Source organism: Botryllus schlosseri, chromosome 10 (genome assembly GCF_051294905.1).
Source record: "Botryllus schlosseri isolate E-star chromosome 10, Bs_hap1, whole genome shotgun sequence".
NCBI lineage: Eukaryota > Metazoa > Chordata > Ascidiacea > Stolidobranchia > Styelidae > Botryllus > Botryllus schlosseri.
Genome location: NC_137245.1, coordinates 21,314,551 through 21,332,105, shown reverse-complemented (window position 1 = coordinate 21,332,105; position 17,555 = coordinate 21,314,551). Strand labels below are relative to the sequence as shown.

At 40.6% G+C, this 17,555-nt stretch overlaps 1 protein-coding gene across 1 annotated transcript; it reads left to right on the top strand.

Annotated features, from left to right (window-relative positions):
* The first annotated feature begins 955 nt into the window (after positions 1 to 955).
* On the top strand, positions 956 to 13,202 carry LOC145448113 (uncharacterized). Its single transcript, XM_080326436.1, has 9 exons — positions 956 to 1,173; positions 3,389 to 3,584; positions 6,187 to 6,348; positions 9,193 to 9,316; positions 10,082 to 10,236; positions 10,306 to 10,554; positions 11,937 to 12,069; positions 12,133 to 12,235; positions 12,866 to 13,202. Exons 1-9 carry the CDS (start codon positions 1,036 to 1,038, stop codon positions 12,995 to 12,997), a joined length of 1,392 nt encoding a protein of 463 aa, XP_080182562.1. The 5' UTR covers positions 956 to 1,035; the 3' UTR covers positions 12,998 to 13,202.
* The last annotated feature ends 4,353 nt before the right edge of the window (positions 13,203 to 17,555 follow it).

Here is a 17,555-nt window from a genome sequence, read left to right as displayed (position 1 = left end):
CAAAAAAGTGTCTCGCACAGATAATCCCCCTCCGCCGAATATTTAATCAAGTTATTTTGAGAGCGTGTCATCGGCCATCGAGCTCAAGCACTTTCCGACCCGTCTACTAGCGCATTGTTCAAGCCTATTGTCGTCTGTGTTTATTCAACTTTTTGTGTCCTCAATTAGAAAAACTTCTGGCACTTCGGCGAGGCGACCAATTCAATTAATGTTTCGCGTGGCAAGGCTACGTACAATCGCAGCAAATATTGAGGCAGGGCGAAGACGCTATATTGTCAGTTTTGTTTGATAGTTAACATTATACAGTACGCATAATAGAGTGTCAGCAATATACAGCTGACATCAAGACTACAGTTCATTGATACGCAACTTTCATTCAACGTGATGTCAGAGCAGCTGATTGATCTCGGAGTATATGAAGATGAAGATATCAAAGAGAATTATATATACTATTGAACGGAATGTTGTTGATACTCTTCGCATTGCTCGATAGGCAGTTACATCGTACAAAAATTTCACCTAATGAATATACTGGTACAAAATCTATGAAGTCAGAAAATGTAACTTCGTCATCTCTTACACGCATCTTCTATGCCAGACAGGATGGTAAAGAGAATTTAGGCGCTTGGTCGCGAAATACAAATGTTTACTCTCAATCATCGAAAGCGCACAATAGCTTTCATAATAAGTAAATATTGTAGTTTAAACGGATGGTATAATAGCCAGACAATACGGAGCAGAGTACCATCACGAATGACAAGATGTAAATAATTCGCTACAATCCACACGTATCGCCGCTGTAAGTATACAGCATCTACTTAGACATTGGCTGCAGTACTTTAGGCAGTACGTTTGGGGAGAGAATTCATGTATGACACACATGATACATACAAAAAGTCTTCACATTGCGTGAGGTATAAAATTTGCGTGTTTTTATGGCTTTATCATTAAAAAATGTGAATTCTTTTCCATAGCTTACAATTAGTAATCTGTACTGATAGGTTGAAACGTGGGGATTGCCACGAGTTTATTTCAATGGCCTGTAGTCTGTTTCCAAGCCAGATGGCTGCCGTCTCGGCGTACAAGGATGAATTCCGATCCCGTGTAGGTACTGGACATAATTTCAGAAGAGCTCCAATCCGATTAAGAAGAAACAGGCCGCATCCGAACAAGGTAAGACGACAAAACCTGGATATGAATAGCTCATGACAATCGGAAACACATGTCACATATTATTATTACGGACCGTAACTGTTCTACTTCAGTAACACAATACATCGAAATAATCCTACAATACGCCGATATCTTGTAAGTGTATCGAAGTCGAATATGTCGCCAATGGGATCATATGCCAGACCAAGAAACTATAAGTATAGGCACGGTTCGTTACATCGACTCTGTTCCGATTTCTACACGATGTCTTTTCAGGATGTACATAAATATCTCCGATTCTTTATGTGAGACAGTAATGAATAGGGCTGCCGTGTTGGCTAAACAGACGTGATGTTATCATCCGATATTGGCAGAATAAAATCTGTCAATCGGTAAAGCGATTTTGTATTCCGCCGGTCCTGTCGAAATTGTTTAAACAAACGGAACATAAGGGTCGTTCACGTTGTCATGGCGCCATTGTCTGAGCATAATCGAGACTTGGAAAGTGTTCCCTTACGGCAGCTATGCAAGTAATCCAAATTCGTACCGCCCCGAGTGTAAGAACGAACATGCAACGCAGGGGGGATCACTGAACACTTCGCCATCATGTCACGCTTATGTTATATTCCAAAAGCAATAAAGGAACACAAAAACTGTATCAACATAAGCATATTTCGTGCGCTATGATACTTGAGTAAATGTATTTATTCTAGGTAGGTGGCGGCGAGGGTAACTGTACTTTATCCGCTGTACACCGTAAACTGTGTGGCGAATACACGGTGGGGGTAGTGTTGTCGTGAAAATGGAATAAATATTAGATGTTGAAATATAAACAGATGTCACAGGGTTTGCGCAACCTTGTCGCTGCGCTGAAGAACAGGTGCGCTGATGCGCTGCCGATGCGATTATCGCGTTACAATCGTCATGAAGCGGCGTATATGTACTTGTGACAAGATTGTGCAGAAATGTTATTAAAATCAGGATGGGACTATACTGCACGTCGCTTTTGTGACGCGTAGATTTGGATTCATGATTTTTGCATTTATTGGAATTTTGAATAAATCCAAGTTATTGCCAGATCGGAATATACAAAATAAATTCTGGACCTTTATTTGAATTTCAATTCGAAACATGATTTGGAAATGTGAAATCCGTTCATCTCCGGAAAAAAGACTTAGGGTTCACAACAGGGAATCATACAAGAATTAATGAATTTGCTTAGCAATGATTTAGCAATTCAATTCAATTTATTGCTAAAAATTTCATCTTTTCATCATCATTTCAAGGACAGGTGAAAAAAGGGCATTTGTCGGAAGGCGAAATCGATATGTCAGGTCGGGGTCTTGCAAACTAAAGGTCTATAGTATTTATTCAGTAGAAATTGTTTGTATTTCTACCATTGTAACGCAGCTATCTGAGCAAGACTTGTACGAGATTTTTTTCTCTTGAGGTGCAGTATTCGATATAGACATCACAGCACGCCTATACGGATACCATGGCCATTGTCGATATAATCAGAAGTAAAAGTGATGATAAGTATATTCAGAGAATGTAGTTTACTTCGCTAATATCGACCACTTCTGCTGACTATAATGAATATAGTTAGGGCCGGGTAAAATAAAGTAACGTGATTCGATTCTAAATGGAGTATTTCATGTTTGACGAAACAATAACTGTCTGTCAGTCTATCTGTATTAGGCTATAGATAACTAACCTCCGTAGGTTAGTTATCTATAATTAGGCGTCGAGTCGAGTGTTCGAGTATCACTCATTATGACGTCACAATAGCATGAATGCTGTGAAAAGTTCAAATATGTGCCTTTTATGCGACCGAAAAATATTACAATGTCATGTTTACATCATATTGGAGATTGCATGGTACTTCTTCGGTCATACGACTCAGTGGTCATACCTATTTGATGGAACTATGTGATAACGCTCTGGGCTGATCATGACTTCACATTATGTCATCTGCCGTAATATGCGTAGCTCTGTACTAAATGTTTAGTATGCTGTGATACGGCTAAACGAGGTCTACAGGTTTCCACTGTGTTGAATAGTATCGAGACTATAATTCTCGTTGCTAAATTAATTCTTAGCCGTAAGGAGCGTATAATTTCAGTACTGGAAAATATCATCTCTGACTCTCACTCGAACCATTGTGTACAGCCCTAAATATAGTATGAAAGCACCACTATAGTCTTTTCTATGGTACGGATGTATTGTTCATTTGCAGGATTTCTTACTGCCTACTAAAATCGACGACGGTATCGCGTTACAAAAACGAGTCCGACAAGCGGTCAGGGAATACGTTGAAGAAATTCGTCAAACTCGCTCAAATTCGGGGGCATCAGCACGATTTCCACCACCGCAATTCCGTCTGCCTGAAAACGACGACGATTTGCAGCCAAGGATCATCCTGACCCCAAAAAGTAAGTTGGATTTCCAGCGAAAAAATTGCATTAGAATTGTGGTTAACGTAAAATATCTGAATTGAAAATGCGTATTTCGCCAAGGGTAATGATGAGATCAATCACATGTGAAATCATTACATCGTTAGATGGCGCTGTGCAGATGACTGCGATAATATAAATTCACTGTAGTTCGGTTTTAAGTAATCGTGATGTCACTCAAGAGCAAGGAATGCCTCGAATTTATTCTTAAGCAAAAGTAGCTGTAGCCTTATTTTCAATCTTCGTTAAAACTACTTCTAGGTAGATGAGGAAAATGGCAGGTTCGAAAAGAGTCCAAGTACGGAGATACACTGGCCAGCTTGTTGAGGCAAATTCTCGTATAAATATGACGCAACACTATCCAGTATCCAAACACTATACTTTCTACTTCGTCACCGACCACCTCCGATATGCCTGAAAAAACGTTTTTGCCATTTCGGCTAATGTGATTATAAAATGTTGCACAATTTTTTGATGTCTTCGCTATAACGGAGAAATTCAACAATTCCTTTCAACCACAAAACCCAAACCATAAACGTACATTATGTAGTGCAGAAAAAGAGACACCGGCGGTGAATAGATATACGCCGGTAAAATATCATAAAAATATAACTTTGATCAAGCCCCTCTGAATCCGGAAATATTAAAAACTAGATGCTCTATTGCAGTGGTTCTTAACCTTTTTTCCTCCAGCGCCCCCCAACCTCATATTGTGAGGAATGTAATTAAGACAATGACCAAGAGGGAGGGCCGTAACAGCATTTCGTCGAACCCCCTTAAAACGATTGCCTTGCGCACCCATAGCGTGATAAACCAAATTTCTGAGGGCTTCGGCCCCAAGAACGCCGTAGCGTGATTTCGATGGTAGGCAAAGTTTGTGTGGCCTTGTCGCCCTAAGGTACCAAAATTTTCTATAATGCATGAATGAATAGGTGGTAATTACATATATAAGTAGCTATAAACTTTTTATCCTCTCAGCCCACGTAATCAGATTTACCAGTAGCGCTGAGTGAGCTGTTGTATGGGTAGGAGGGCACGTAATTTTTAATTAAACATATTCGGGCGTGCCCGCCCCGTAGGTACAATTAATTCGTTACCAGGGCCGTAACAGCACTTCCTCAGCCCCCCCCCCCAAAAAAAAAACGTTGGTCTTGGGCTCCCCATCGGGTGATAAGCCAGACTTCCGGGGGGCTTAGCCCCCAGACCCTCCTTCGGCTATCCGCTATTTGCTGATACTAGTCATCTACATTAAGTGTCCATTTATTGATCCAACTATTCTCGCCTAGATGCGCGAAGCGCGAAAAATTTCAATAATTAATGATTGAATTGGTGAATATGATCGTGAATTGCATGTATATCAATATCAATTTTTATCCTCTCTCTGCTCACGTAAACAGATTTACCGGTAGAGCTGAGTGATGTGTGATTGAAAAGGTAGGACCCCTCAATAATAATTATACATCTTCGGACGTATACCCGTTGGCAGGAACAAAACGGCATTTAGTCAGGCCCCCCGAAAAAACTTGGGTCTTGGGCTCCCATAGGGTGATAAACCGACCGCCCCCCATCACGTTGTTCGCTCTAGCCACGAAATCAGCTGTACTGTTTAGCGAGCCAGTGCGAAGCGCGAAAACTTCCGATAATTCATGATAAAATCGGTCAGTAAGATCAGGAATTGCATATATATTGTAATCAATTTCTTGTCCTCTCTGCTCACGTTACCATAGATTTACCGTTAGAGCTGAGTGAGGTGCAATGTTCCCTCTAAGCTGCGCACGTGCGCAGTGCTGTCACGGTCTCTGCGCACAGAAAATCTACGTTGCGCACAACAAATCCGAAGTTATGACCTCTTTTTAGTCGTTACGCACTGTTGTCCAAGGGTCTGCGCATTGAGTTGTTGAGTGTGCGCAGACTCGTCAAAACGTAGAGCGAACATTGTGAGGTGTCTTGGAAACTGTAGGGCCCGTAACTAATAATTAAACATATTCGGGCGGGCGAACCCGTTGGTATGACTTCGTTGCATGATGTTATTTCGTGACCTCCTGTCTGCTATATCAAAAAAATATAGAATCACCCAACAGGGATATCGCCCAACAGGAATATCTAGCTTTGGATATGCGTGTCGCCCAATCGTACTAAACTAAAAGACGCACACGATTTCAAATTGGGATTTCTTCACTGGTATGTAATTTTTCCCTGCCAGATGGAATTCGTCTTCTGGGGTTCAGATTGCCAAGACAGGAACATTCGGTGCCAGTCATTTAGGTGCCCATGGACAATTAAACCTATATGTCGAAGTTTTCGGTATTAATTTGCTCTGAATACTCATTAGGGATATGTCCTACCACCGCATCATCTACTGCGCAGCCATTTTTCTCCAGCGCCCCCCTGAGCCCAGCGCCCCCCATATCGCCCCCTGAGCGTTTCCGCCCCCTTCAAAATCGCTAGCGCCCCTTGGGGGGCGCTGGAGGCACGGTTAAGAACCACTGCTCTATTGCAATAGCGAACTCGGAATGCCTGCAAAATTTTGTGTTCAAGTTCTACGAAAATATTAATGTTAAAAAACACTTCTTCCACGCAGCTAGTGAAAACTACTACCGATCCCACCTTCCGCGCCGAGACTCTTACAAGAACCAGTTGGAAATTTCCGGAAAACAAGCTACCCAATTAAGCAGACCCTCTTCGTCAGTTGCGATTGAAAGAAACCCGCCTACCGATCTTCAAGGCGAAACCAAAAGAGATAGTAAGTGTACCGTACAATGGTTATACAAGACGGGAATTATTACAGTCCGTGGTATTATCAAACGGATAATAATTCACATCAAACACCAAACACCATGGGAATTTAATCAATACACACACCGATGCGCGCGATCGCATTTAGGTAACAATCCATTCATTAACATCGATCGAATGTAGACATTATTGGATATCAAGTAACGTTTGTATTTACTATCACGCAATTTCGGAAAGGGGCGCTATTTGGCTGAGACTCGGGCGCCGTAGGATGTGAGCACGCGGGCAGTGGTCTGTCCGCGAACAGCTATAGTACCGGAACTTCAGCATCTCGTCTCCTTGTACGCTCTATTCATGTGCCACTGATACTTGAAAAGTTTTTTGCAAATAAATACCATCTTTATCATTTTACCAAAATATAAAGTATGGTAACGGATAGACATGCATCTTTGTTTTGAGTTTTCATTCATCACATCAAAAGACGATAGAGTTTTGACAATGCAACTCGTCATGCATACCTGGAATAGATATCATCGACCAAGTTTTTCAGTTTTCCAAAGAAAAAATGTCCTTCTTTACACTTGTAGACAGAATCCCTACGCGACATTAGTTTATTGGTTTATTAGTTAAGATGTACGTGTACGTATTGTGTGTGGATTTGTGTTTCTGAATAGTTTATATGCATTACACACAATTGACGATTGTAATGCGCATTGTTCCACAAAATCATTGCAAGATCTGTACATGTGTATTGTATTAATTGTACCTATTTGCAAAATGTCACATTCCGCAGTGCCGATATTTAGCCACCTGTCTGACTTATAACCTTGACTCCTTCGCCCTCGGGTTGTATACAGACTCGGTCAACTACCTCGGTAAAACAAAAGGTTCCGTGAATTCTTTTTGCAAGACGTTGTGTGGATACGGCACTTCTCGGCCGATTAGGCATTGTTGTACGACAAAGAATCCACCCGCTCATAATGAATGCGATTGCTTTTTTTATATCTTGAAATCAGATACTCCACAATGAATAGCACTCACCGGGGAGCCATTATGGAGTAGATAATTCATTCCTTCGCTTAGGTGGTAAGTGCGTATGCAATAATAGGATACGGTGTTGAGGAGTTGTTTAGCAAACACTGAACTCGTTTTGGGAGGTATCGAAATTAGCCACTTAGTTCTCGTGAGGTCGATTATGTCCCACGAAATATAGATAACCATGGCCAGCATCGACGCAATGTAGCACCTTTGAGGACTCGAGATCGAGAAGTTTGTCGGTAGGCTCCTGTAAGCGAGTTTAGTCAGTGAACAGCTTCGTGCGATCACCTCAACTTGTTTGGAAATGCAATGGGAAATATTTCGATTTTACGCATGTAGGCCTACAGCGTGAGGAGACAAGGGTGGTTTGCTGACACTGATTCGCATTAATTTTGAGCCCCAAGTGATTTTCAAGCAAATTTGAAGAAGGAACAGTAATAATATAGCAGCCTTGTTGAGAAGGATGTAACTGTCCCATATCACTGAATTGATACTCGCATTTGAAATGTCGGCATCGCTCCACATCGCAAATGGAACAGGGGCTAAAATTATACATTTCCATTATGTCGAATATGTTTTATATGAGGAAACCAGAAATTGTACATTGTCGTGTTCTCGAGCGAGACTGGTACCTTCATCCTTGAGTCCCTAACTTCATTCTTAATCTGCCAAGATTTTTTGGAGTTGAACTACTTTGAGTTTAATATGGTAAGTCGACTAATTCCACAAAATATATGTTGCCAAATAGATATGTGTCAGCACGTGCAAAGTAGTTATAGACCTATCTAAATCAAGTATGATATTTCTACCGCCTGGCTCCGGCTGAATATTTGTGGCCTTACGAGGTAACACCTTTTTGGACTACATGGGCCCCAACAGAATGTTATGCAGTTACTGTACTATCTGGACTGAAGTCGTAACAATGTAACCACGATCTATTGCAATTGCATAGATTTAAAATATTGTAAGCTGAATAAATAAAGTATGGCGGCATCTCTTATTATACACCCTGACCATAAAGATATTGTAACTTGGCGGACAGTACCCGGACCACCTCAGATATCGCAGGTTATCATGGACGCGGCTAGGAAGACAACTTATCCAGTGGTGCGATTGCCGCGGATAGCAGGACAGAAACTAGGTATCTTGCTTCTTGCTCGGATATGGGGACTGTGTGGAAACAACGAAGAAGCAATGATAGCTATGGTTAGGTTAACATTAACACGAACACAGCGATAAATCACTCGTGACGTAACAATGTGCGGAATGTGACAGTGGTCTTACGGGATATCCTTCTTTCGTCTGTGAACGGTTTCATGATGATACTTTCAAACAGATATTTTGATCGATTGCATAGTAGCATGTGATGTCGTTCTGCTGTTGATTATATTTATATGTCAAGGTAACTAATTAAAAATCTGCATCGTGCCGATTGTGCAATTTACATCCAACGGCGGGAAATTTTTATAGTCACTATTAGAACACAGATTCTTGACCAGATAATTTGATGGCTCTATTGTTATCGAATTGACAATACTTCACGCAGAAGAATGATATCAAGCATAGAATTACTATAAGTTATGCACTACTTTGTGTGAACTATTTTCAATGCTCCCAAGTATACGTGAGTGTGAATAATCTCCCACGATTGTCTATTCTTTTTCGGTAAAAATATTGATTAAAAAATTGGAAACTTAATGCGTTAACCTTGAATTGATAAAAAATATAATCGGTTGTTTTGACCTTTCCAAGCTCGATCCCGGTAATGACCTGAATAGTAAGACGATTCAAAAGTAAGATATTTTTAACACAGGATCGATACGGATACGACAAGAGATTGAACAAAAGAACCGGGTTCGAACACCGACACCTCAACCAAAGAAGTGGCAGCGCGTAAAGTCAGCAGTACCGGCGAAACCCAGGCTTTCATACGCAAAGTAAGTCATCGGATCGGATCATTGTCCCAAATTTTGACGTAGCCCCAGCTATACCTTTAAGGAATTGTGCACTGTGTACTGTGTGCAGTCATTAGAAAAACAGGCCCGTTCTGTGTGGGAATCAAATAATATCATCTGTTCGTATAATGCTCGTTAGTTATTGTTCAATTTATAAACTACTAATCAACAGGAGATATTATTTCGAAACTATTATACCGAAACTCTGAAACCTATATTGGTTTTACTACAGCATAGAAAGTACCCAGCACCAAGAGGCTATTACGCATGTTCATTGTTCATAGAAACGATCTTTTGGCGTAGTGACTTGATAACGATGCGCTATATAGTCGTAGTTAAGGTTTATAAACATCAAAATATTTATATTGGTAAGTGTAACTGGCAATAATTTCATTCTGATTGTGTGAAAGAAACACACTGCAACTTTGCTATTTATTCTTATTATGTATGAGGTCATACTGAATGTTATTCGAATGCTCGATATCAAAATTACGTCTCGTCAAATCCATGCATGATGTAGAAGTACTAAACTTCGTCCTGCCCTTTCGCTGTGCTATACAAGAAAAGTAACCTATTCGCATTGGTACAATCCTATATTTTGTCTGGTCTTAAGACTAGGCTACTCCTAGTCGTTTCGTCATCTTCCTATCATTCATTGTATTGCAGTCTTGTGATGTTGTGAAGTGATGAAATTTTATGAATAAACTTGAACTTGAACACAAGACATTCGTATCGTTACCAACGCAGACCAAGCCACAGCAAAAGAGTCCTGTCAGCGCCTCCAGCTACCGAAGGCTACACTTACTATAATCAAGCAACCAACAAGGATCGTCCCGCCGCCAATATGTACCAACCTATGCAAGAAAAACTAAGAGCTTGGGCCGATGCAGCCAACGATTACGGTAAAAATCTGGCATATTGTAAACCTCGTCCGAACATATCGTCTCTGCAATTATCACTGTTAACCCCAGAAAAGCAGGTCGTGTACGACTTACTGAACCACGCCGCGCAGCCTAGGGATGGACCGCCCACAACACCGCCGTCTCCGCAAGAAGCGTACCATCTGCTACTACGAGCCAAGAGCGTGCCGGCGGAAAAACTTACGTCTGTGGACAAGGCTGGGGATCCCAGATCGTCGTGGTCGCCTTATTTTAACGACCCGAGGCGGAAACAAATCAAGCAAAGGAACGCGGGAAGCGCTCCGATCAAACCGATGTTAGGTATGTGGGTTTGCCAATATAGGGGTATACGCCCGAAGCGGTCAGTAATGAAGTACCTCCACTTTTTGGAGTACTCAAGTAGGCTTTTCCTACTTGCTCAAGTGGGTAAGTTTTTAGACTACCTTGAATTCTACTTAAAAGCTCTTTAAATAAAACTACTTAGGCTCCACACTTTCGAATTTATAAAGGAGAAAGTAGTTTAGGGATTTTTGGGTAACTTTCACGAGTGAAATTGTCTAAACTGCGGTTAAAATACCCACGCAGTGTGTCACGGAACTGGATATTTTGTCGAAACTTCCTACATTTGCAGTGTCTTTCTTATTTAGTCAGTTTGCACTAGTTGCGAATATGCACTCAGTATTTTATAAAGTTTATATATATAGCCATCTCCAATTAATTGCTAAAAGAATGCGACTTCTCGACTTGGACTGCGCAAAATCGAGTACGTCAGTGATTCTGAATCACGTATTATGTTTCGTGTCGATCGAGTATCACTCATTATGTCGTCATAACAGAACTGGATATTTTGTCGAAACTTCCTACATTTGCAGTGTCTTTCTTATTTAGTCAGTTTGCACTAGTTGCGAATATGCACTCAGTATTTTATTAAGTTTATATATATAGCCATCTCCAATTAATTGCTAAAAGAATGCGACCTCTCGACTTGGACTGCGCAAAATCGAGTACGTCAGTGATTCTGATCAATCACGTATTATGTTTCGTGTCGATCGAGTATCACTCATTATGTCGTCATAACAGAACGTAATATGTCAAAGTTCAAATATGTACCGTACCTTTTACGCCAACACAAAGAATATACTGTAATGCCTGTGATCCATCACATTAAGGATACTTAGGTATTTTTTCGACCGCGCAGATTTCATTGCACTTTGTGGCAATGTTGTGGGATGATCATGTGAAATGTGTTATTTCCAGTTATGTTCGTAGCTTTGTACTATATATGTTTCGTATGCTGCGGCCAATCACGGTTTCAAGGCTTCCACAGCTATTGGAAAATAGTATCGAAACTATAATTCTCGTTGATAAATTAAGTTTCAGTGGCGACGGGCATATAATTACAGTGCTCGAGAAAATCGCATTTTACTACTCGACTGGTAGTACTACTATGGTAACAATAACGCTGGCTCTGAAGTACGCTAGCAGTGATCGTAGAAAAAACCTCAAAAATCGTTGCATTAATTTTTTTTAATTATCTGACAAATTGACATTCGGTTTATTAGCAATTTTTATCAGTTCAATACACCACAGAATTGCGATACAATGAAAAGATAGGAAGGTGTCGAAAGGACTTGGAGTAGTCTTGGGAATCAGACACCCACCTAGGCCTAAGCAATGTGATCTTAAACTGTATTTCCTTACAGGACTAGTACCGAATGCCACACAGTACCCTCACAGGGACCAGCGGTCATTCAGATTGAAGGGGCAGGACCATCGAGTGCAAGGCAACCCGGCCGAAGAAAGGGAACTCAAGGAATATCTAGATAGAGTGGCAAAGTCAGTAGCCTTCATCGCATTTATATACCAATGACAGCGGAGTAAAAACAGGGTGCTTCACAGGGTAACCCAGAGCCAATGGAGGCAGCCCGATAAGAAATACCTCGTTTCCCCGATGCACACTTACCCGTCTGATCACAGAAAAAAGGATTCGAATGATTACAAGGTATTTATCAAATCTGAATAAATTAGTGTAAGAAATTACTAGTAGGCCTGCGTCATAGGTGGTAAAAGTGGCCAGCGTTGCTGCAGTATAACACCGTGAATCTCTACTTACTCCAGTAGAAGCTGCGATTTACGAGATTTCAATACTACCTTAAGTGCTTTTCGCAGTTTCGATATTACAATACGCCGTAAGCATTAAACTACGACTGATAATAGTACAAATAGGTGCAACATCCAAATATATATTTAGATGCTGTGATACTGGAGCCATTTCGCGTACAATTCCACTCATAACTATTGTGCAAACTTCAACCAAAAAAATACATCAAGGGCAAAAATGAAAACGTCCTATTTCTATTTCGACTTTTCAAATCCATATAGTAGAAATCATACGTATAGTTTACCGTGAAAAACTCTTCAAGTAGACAGAAAAAGCAAGTAGTTTTGCCTAAAAAGTCTTCAAGTTGAACTAGAAGTAGTCTTATAACACAGCCACTTGATTAATTGGTGCGAGTAGGCAAACACCTCCGGCCTACGCAATAATTTGCGCTTGTTTTCGCTTGATTTTCCTGTGTATCTATGACTGACCAAGTGACCATGAATAAGCTAACAATAAGTTGTTTTATTGCAGTGTGACGTCAGCTTTTTTCAATCGGTCAGAGCGCCGTTCAAGAGCCACTTCGTAATTCACCCGGACTTTACCTCGGAGAATTTCATTCAGAAGAGGCACGCCGGTCAAATGGTGTCGCATATTCGATATTGAAGCAATTTCCTAAATGGAGCTACCTGTAAAATATCCTCCGTTTGACATGAGCGGCATGTCGGGCGGCAGCGCAGTCGAGACATTTACCTACAATTACCTATCGGTTCTAGTCAATCCGTTTTGCCATCTCTGAATCAGCGTTTCGAAGATTAGCTTTGGTTTCGCGCCATTGGATGTGCACAGTAATAAAATCGCTTTCATCTAGTGTTGTATATTTGAGATTTCCGAGATTGGGCTCATAAGCATCAGTGTATTGATGATTTCACCAAGACTGTGATACAGTGAAGAGATAGAAAGGTGTCGAAACGGGATGGATTAGTCTTTGAAATCAGACATCCTCATAGGCCTAAAAGATTTACATAAGAGGCATGTTAGGGCTCATGTGCCGTTTTAGGTCGAATATTGAGTATAAGTACATTTCAACAGTGTACCCTGTACGTACATGGTACAACCGTACGTACATCCTGACCACATTGTTTTCGGTCAATGTAATTTTACGATATACAACCAACCATCATGTTTTCATCCGCTCAAGACACAGAATGTGGAGTCAGGTATGCCTATACAACAGAGATGAGCATGGATTAGGATTAGGTTTTGAAAAAACAGGATTTCTGAAATTTTGTCGGATTTGGATTATACATTTTTTTCAGAACGGATTAGGATTTGAATTGGATTTACCGATTTTCTGGGAGATTGAAATGTCGTGTGGCGAATGGCGACAAATTTTTTTCAGATCAGGTATTAATGTAATTATGGTTACTAAGTTATCTTGAATCAAGTGAATCATTGGTTGTGAAGGAAAATTTTCGAATCCCTCCATTGCATAAATTAGTATTTTTTCTGAATTTCCAGTTGGAATCGGATTAGGGTTGGACATGGACTTGAATATGAAAAAGTTATGGATTAGGATTTGAAGGTTCGGGTTCGGATTGGATTAGGACATAGAAATTTCAAATCCGCTCATCTCTGCTATACAAGACACAATGCCACATCGACCTACCGATATTAAAACTATTAATGCCTGATGTAAAGGTGTTCGATCTTGATCTTTCGTCTGACTTTGACGCTCTTTTCATTCTTCATCGGGCCTTTCACTGGGCAGTGTGGGCACTAGGGTTGTTCAAAATTTGGAAAATGCTTGGAATACTGCGTATCCATGGCTTATTCTGTAGATTATTGTTAAAAAACAATAATGGGCCTGAAAGAAGTTCGCAGGAAAGCCGGTAAGATTTGTCTAAATGCGTTTGAAAGTAGCCGTTGGCGAGTGGGCAGGGCATCGATGAAGTGGGCGGGCAAACAGAAGTCAATAATCTTGATTGGTTGAAGCCGGTAATAATAAGCTACTGATTGGCTGAAAGACCGACTTTGTGAACACTGCTGGTAACGATTTCTGTCCGCTGTTGTGCAATCGTTTCTGTTGATGGCATTGCAGACATGATATATTGCCTTTATTAATGTTGTCATCGAGAGTCTATAGTACAACATTGCAACCCACTAAGTTATTATCTACCTGCAGAGTGTGTAAGCCAATGTTGCTATGTATTGCACAAGTGCTCTCGCTAGTTGAGATATGAATAAACTAGATGCATGCATCTTGCTACCTTCGACCTTATCAAAACTTAATGACAGTGAGTGAAACTCAAAAATTTCCCACCAGTAGACAACATCTCAGTAGTACTTGTTATGTCTAGTCGACGTCTCACCAATAAACGAACGCATATTACACTTTTTATTCACGATTGAATGAAGGCAAAAAGCACTATTTACAAAATGCTTTCACTCGGCGAAAACAAGGCATATACAGCGGTTTCCTCCACGATATACCAGTCATACTTTAAAAGCTTTTGTAAAGCAGCTTTGGAAACTTGTTCATCATGTTCCTTGCAACTCAACATGCCCTTGGTGAATCTCAGGCATTATTACCGGCTGCATCACGACCGATGCTGGAGCCAACCAGACATGGGGTAATCGTGATTAGTAATCGTAATCGATTACGACGATTACAGCATTTTCAAGTAATCGTAATCGCAATCGATTACATTCGAAAAAATCCCGAAGTAATCGTAATCGTAATCGACTACTTCCCATATTTAATCGATTTCTTTGTGAAAGAACGATTACTTTTTATTCGTACAAGGACTGTGACATAAACTGAACACTCGTGAACAAGGAAGATGTATTATACCAGTTATTCAGAGCGTAAACGTCTGATTTGAAATGCCACTGGTCATTATTACGTCAGAGATAGCCTATTAGCTTTGCTCGTCTTTGCGTAGGAAGTGTCCAGGTCCACACATAGTAAATAGATATTCGATGTACATTAGTGTGATTGTAAGAAAACCCGCCGTGCTGTATATCGGGTTATCAATACATTTCAGAAACCACTACTTCGCAACAGGATAATTAATCACCTCTCGGCCCAAGTTCAAATAGCAACTTTTGTATTGATGTTTGGTTCTGCTTAGTTAAACTATTGAATGTAATAGTTCTAATTCTATAGTTAATTGCAGTTTAACCGTGCTGCTTGGCGAGCAGTAGGCCTATATGGTACGAACGTACACCAGACAAAGGTTTGAAATTTTGTACTCGTCAAATAAAACATTACGGTTTCCACAACGAAGCATTAAAATCAACAGCTGCTGATATATATCATAACCGAGCCGTTGTTTTGCCGTTTTCGTAATGGAAGCTTGCATTACATTATCTGCATCAATTTGAAGGCAGAATGTTAAGTTCACTTTCTCGTATTCTCATATTATTCTACTCAAAACGGGCGCCAATCGCTATTTCACAATTCTTTATTGAACATTTGGACCTGCCGCCATAGCCATCGCCTTATATACCATGTTGGCGTGGGTTGTAGCTAGAATCAGGATCAAAACAGCAAAGTTTCCCCCACCCAAACATTGGTCTTGGGCTCCCATAGAGTAGTCCATTTTGAAGTTGAAGATTGAATTTAATCAATAATATTGATAATTGCATTATATTGCGTTTTTAATTCGATCTCAGCGCCCGATGGCAAGATTTACCTGAAGAGCAGGGGGCGCGTAATTCATAATTATAACATCTGGTATCTTGAAATAATTACTTTATTGTATGTTGTTAATTCGTGACCTCCGGTCTGTTATATAGCCAAAAGATATTGATTGTAGTGGCCCAAACATAGCAAAATAAAATACAAACTTGCGTGAGACGCACGCACAAATTTTCATGTCTAATCCTCTGTGGGTGCCCGGGTGGCATTTGCATCGTGAGCTCAGATTGAAAGGAATAGACTGTTAGTGACGCCCATACAGCCCGGCTATTGACAATGGACACATTATCCAAGTTTCGGCCAATGTCTTTCTTTAGTAGCACACTTCGTGGAGTCTCATGTTGGCCGAAACTGCACATGTCTTCTGATGTGTCGAGGAGCGGTATTGACTGGCACCGAAATGCCTATAACTATGAATTATACAAGCCTTATTTCTTGAGGGGGAGACGTATGCATTTTCAAATCAAGCTATCTAGAGACATTTAAATCGCTCAAAGAGAATTTCCAAGTTAATGAAATCTATCGAGCATACGCTTATAATTTATGTTGGTTTACGAAATACTTTTGAGTACCCTCCCCAACCACTCTCCCCACCCTATTGGAGAATTTGGGGTGCGGCAGTTATGGACCTGGCAAGAATGCAAAACGTAGTGTGGGATAAACCGTCCTCTATAAAATGGGCAATGGGTACATTATGACGTAACAGAGAAATGACCCATATTTTGTAAAGACAGCTGTTATATCATTAGGCCTTTTCAGCGCAATCCATGTATTGTCTTCCAATATAACTACTACCATGCAAAATAAATGTAATCGTGAGTAATCGTGATTACTTTTCCAATGTAATCGTAATCGTAATCGACTACTTCCTGATTTTGCTGTAATCGTAATCGTAATCGTAATCGCGTGATTCAGAAGTAATCGTAATCGCAATCGATTACATTCATGAAGTAATCACCCCATGTCTGGAGCCAACACATGCAGGTATATAAAAGTAAACTAAAAACAAATTGAAGCGATCCAGTAGTTCCACTTCTTCAGATTTGTAATGTAACTGATAAGCCCACATGAGCACCTTCTGAGCATACAGAATTGTGCCCATCCATCCTGCAAGGTGTGTTGCACCAAGTTTGATGTTGTATATCTTTACCTGCACCGAGAAGAGCAAGCGCATCAGTCACACATTGTCTGTAGTCATCCCGTGTGAAGAAATCTTTTCTGGTCAGGAGTAGCTTGAAGTTATCAACTGTCATTGCTGCTCGTCAGAGTCTTGAATTGCTGTTTTCTGTCAAGACTGCTCGAGCTCTTCTTAAGGTGGACAAACTGGACATACCATGTGATCACGCTATCTTTCGTGCAGGTTTTGAAGTGATCGCATCACATGTGATTTCTGCATTGTCGCAATCCTCGCCATATTCCACACTGCCATTACATCATCCACCACCACATTACATAGTTCATGAGTAGGGGTTGACTGAGGACAATGCTCTTTCTGATGCAGAAAGTATCTCATTACTTCTC

What these genes read in the sequence shown, in the direction of transcription:
- LOC145448113 (XM_080326436.1), top strand. Translation starts at nt 1,036, where the DNA reads ATGGCCTGTAGTCTGTTTCCAAGCCAGATGGCTGCCGTCTCGGCGTAC. An exon ending in ACAGGCCGCATCCGAACAAG is followed by an intron (nt 1,174 to 3,388) that starts GTAAGACGACAA and finishes GTTCATTTGCAG; the next exon opens with GATTTCTTACTGCCTACTAA. An exon ending in GATCATCCTGACCCCAAAAA is followed by an intron (nt 3,585 to 6,186) that starts GTAAGTTGGATT and finishes TCTTCCACGCAG; the next exon opens with CTAGTGAAAACTACTACCGA.